The following is a 4113-nucleotide window of genomic DNA, read 5'->3' on the forward strand; positions in this document are numbered from 1 at the left end:
TAGACACAAGTGGCAACTATTTTTCCTACCCCCCTTATGCCAAATTTCTTCTTTCTCTCCCTTTTTTAGGGATTCCTACGCATCCTTCATTACCAACTACTTGCACCAAACGAACCGAGAGCCTAAGCTTAACTCTAGCGTAGTACATGACAGATCTGGTGTATCTGCTTGGCAAATGCGAACACACACAAAAACATGTAGTGTTTTGCCCCGATAGATCTGGTGTATGTTGTTCGAGGAGATCCAGTCGCCGTCTTCGTTGGTAAATTTGCATTTTCTAAATTCTGGCCAGAAGAAGGATGAGAAACAGTAGGAGATCGGAGACTCACCTACTTTTAGCTGGTCGTCCCTGGAGGGCGGGGTTGGAGTGGGGGAAGGGGGTGTGGTTAGCGGTGGGAAGGCCCTACGGATCTGCATTAGTTGCCATGGTAACCAGAGAAGGACGGCGATGGAGGTACGGGATCAAGAGGTGGGAGACAATGGCGGCAGTTTGGACTGGGGATCGAAAGGAGGTCAGGACGACTGGGTTGTGCGGGCAGCGCGGGCGTCTGGCCCGGACGTGTTGGCGGTTTTGCCACACACCGGACATGCGGGCTGTGGCTGCGCGCGTTCGGACGCGGTCGTGCGGGCGGGTTCTTCTCCAGGCCGCACGAGACGTGCGGCACAACCACCCGATACATCACACGTGTGGCAGTTATCGGCGTCCAAAAAATATGACACACCATGCTGCCTCGGATATGGGCTCAATCCACATGGGTGATGACTTGTATGCCGTGCTAGGCCCGCCAAGGCCCAGCTAACTTCTGGCGAGCCACGTCGGGCGTGTCAAATTCTGCTCCAGTCTCTCCCAACGAAAATCGCAAGGAGACGACGAAAAGAAAACAAAAAATCTAGAACCTTCCCTGGCTGCGGCGAGCCGGCGACCCCACGAAATCCAACGACTGCCAGACCGCCACGGCCATCCCCGGAAGGAAGGAAGGAAGGAAGGGACCAGGGAATCCACACCCGCGAGCCGCCGCGGCGAAGGGAATCCACACCCGCGAGGGCGGCGAGGGGAGAGGCCAGGCGAGGGAATGTTGTGGGAGTGGGAGGACGGCGACGAGGCGGCGCGGACGGGCGAGGAGGTCCCCGTCGATTTCGACTTCTTCTCCTTCTTCGAGCCCAAGGTGAGGAATCGCCACTGCCCCTTCGATTCATCCGCCGGCTTGCTTTTCCCTAGGGCAGGCCGGGCGAACCCCCGCCGCTTTGGGGTTGTTGGATTATGCGTTTTATTAGGGGGCGGATCGTGTACATGGAATGCTGTTGCTGGCAATCGAGTCCCTATTCTTTGTCTGTTGGATAAAGTTGCTGACGGCGAAATTTTCGCGTGCAGGATTACTACAAGATACTGGAAGTCGATTATGATGCGTCGGAGGAGACAATCAGGTCGAGCTACATCCGTCTGGCGCTGGTCAGTGTTCGCCCCATTACACTAATCTACATGTTTTCCCCTTCTTAAAGCGTGCGGTCTGAAATCCTGTGACGGAAATCGCATACCCGAAACTGTATTGATGTCAGTAGTTACAATCTCAATAAGGCTTTGTTCGGTTACACCTCTTCCCACAGGGATTGGAGGGGATTTGAGGGGGATTTGACTTGTAGGAGATCTAACCCCCCCTCAATCCCTGTCAAACCTCTTCAATTCCCTGTGAACCGAACGCAGCCTAAGGAAACTTTAACCTAGAAGCACTGCTTTAATTCTTTTGCTCATCATGCAACTGCTTCTAGGTTTCTATTATAGAATTTTTACTTTTGTATTTTGCGATTGACGCCTTCACCATAGTGACCAATCTACTATCTTCTCCTGTAGAAATGGCACCCTGACAAGAAACAAGGTGAAGAAAAGGCAACATCCAGATTTCAGGACATTAATGAGGCCTACCAAGGTGCGCTTTGGTAGTTGATAAGTTATTCAGTATCCTCATGTTCAACTCTGAGAGTCTACATGATATTTTTAATCATTTTGTCATCATGTGCAAGCAGCATATCATCTAATCACTTGCAGTTTGCCCCCTTCTTTTCTGCTTGCTTCTAATATCCAAATTTATTAGGAACATAGCAAGTGTGATGGTGTACTAATGCGCAATGGTTCATCTACGAGTAATCCTAAACACTGCATTAGACTACATGGGCAGTTCATCTGGTCCCTGTATAATTTAGACGCTGCTGAACAACTATGGATTTTGCGGTGCCATAAGACTAAGAATAATTCTGGTGCCTTTCGTGAGTTAGAAGATGTCAAGCGTGATTACAAATTGCGATAAATTTGTTTTGGGACTAAATAGTTCTGTGTAGTTTGCACTTGCTTGGGGGCACATCATCCTGTGTTAAATCAGTGAAAGATATCCCCAGTTAGCCAACCTCTTGGAACTCATCTGTGTCCATTTAGGGCAAGTCAGTCATTGCCTCATGCAAACAGGCCATCAAACTATGCACTTAGATCATACTAAGAAACTAGCGGAAACATGATTTATTGGTCATGACATTTGAGCCAGACTTGTTGCACACCTTGGAGGTTGGTCGCATGCATTAGTAGCCAAAGCTGGCCATCATTTGTTGATCACCGGTTAGTGTAATTATTTGCAGTTTTGCACTGACTGTCAAAACACGTTTCTTATATAACCATTTTTTCGCTAAAGAATGTTCTTTCGCGGTGCATCTGCTTTAGCCTTCTATCTAGAAACCGAGATAAACAAGGATGATACATCAGGTGCTTTCATTCATGACATCTCTTGTTTTTGTCAGTTCTTAGCAATCCAGTAAAACGGCAGGAGTATGACAAGAAAGGTGTTTTATACGTTCAGGATCAGAATGCAGCGGTGAGTACCCCCCACCCCACCCCACCCACCCCTCACCATCACCACCACACGCAAAACTTCTTCTTGTGACATTTTTGTTTTTACTTTCAGGATTACCTGAACCGACACAAGGGTTTAATACTTACATGCAATGGCCTTGGTGTAAGGTACTCGGTGTGGTGAGCTTTCTCAGGGGGACAAGAGTCCGCGTCTATGTGCGGTCGTGGCTGATGTGTGTAGTTGTAACTTGTAAAATCTCATCTAGTTTACAAAGTTTAGCACAGTACTACCATCTGGTGGGGGCTTAGCGTTTCATCCTACAATAGACATGATTTATATTTGTTGATTGTCTGTTGTAGGTTGCAGGAGGCATAGATGCCCTATCTCGCACATTTGCTCCTGAAACACTGTTCCCATCCTATGAAATGAAAGCATCTGTGTTCATGAATGCCTTGCCATTTTACTCATAGCATTGAGTGTGGTGGGATGTCAGGAAATGCTTACCGCTGTGTTGTTTACTCCCTGAACTTCTTCCCTTAAAAGGGAAAATAGATATGGTTATAGTCCCGGCATTAGTATTTTCCTTTTCACTTACTCCCTCTGTAAACAAATATAAGACGTTTTAGGTCACTAGTGATCTAAAACGTCTTATATTTGTTTATGGAGTATCTTATAGGAGTGACAATTTGTTGCCAAGTAACTTTCGAAGTATCTTTTGCTTTGAGAAATGCTCAGAGAAATGAATCACTTTTGAGCCCAGGCTTAGCTGCACCCACCCTGACGGAAAAAATCAAAATAAATACTAGAAAAATTCAAAAAAAAATCCGTTTTTTTTGTGTGGTAGATAATTTGATGCGTGGGGTCTGCTCCAATTTTCAAATGATTTGGACATCTGAGCAGCTCTGGGCAAAAAAGACAAATTCAGGGTCTATAAAAATATATATTGTTCATGCACTATTTTGACTCGATTTGTCTTTTTTGCTGAGAGCTGCCCAGAAGTCCAAATGATCTAAAATTTGAAGCGGACCTCACGTGATAAATTGTCTACCATGCAAAAAAAAGGAATTTTTTGAATTTTTTTTTGGGCGGGTGCAGATGAGCCCGGGCATCAAAACGCCGCACTCGTCAGTTCACTCTTACCTTATAGAGTAGTACATTGGTGCTTATTATTCTGAAGCTCGAGTGCTTGATTGGGCACCAATGCTCAAAGAAGTGGTTATATTTAACATGTACTGTTGTACATAAGCACATCTTAAGAGTATGAATGCATGTGATA

At 46.2% G+C, this 4113-nt stretch overlaps 1 protein-coding gene across 1 annotated transcript; it reads left to right on the forward strand.

Moving 5' to 3' along the window:
* The first annotated feature begins 847 nt into the window (after positions 1-847).
* Positions 848-3285, forward strand: LOC123138308 (chaperone protein DnaJ). Its single transcript, XM_044558258.1, has 5 exons — positions 848-1166; positions 1373-1450; positions 1850-1925; positions 2785-2858; positions 2949-3285. Exons 1-5 carry the CDS (start codon positions 1074-1076, stop codon positions 3018-3020), a joined length of 393 nt encoding a protein of 130 aa, XP_044414193.1. The 5' UTR covers positions 848-1073; the 3' UTR covers positions 3021-3285.
* The last annotated feature ends 828 nt before the right edge of the window (positions 3286-4113 follow it).

Source organism: Triticum aestivum, chromosome 6B, assembly GCF_018294505.1.
Source record: "Triticum aestivum cultivar Chinese Spring chromosome 6B, IWGSC CS RefSeq v2.1, whole genome shotgun sequence".
Lineage (NCBI taxonomy): Eukaryota > Viridiplantae > Streptophyta > Magnoliopsida > Poales > Poaceae > Triticum > Triticum aestivum.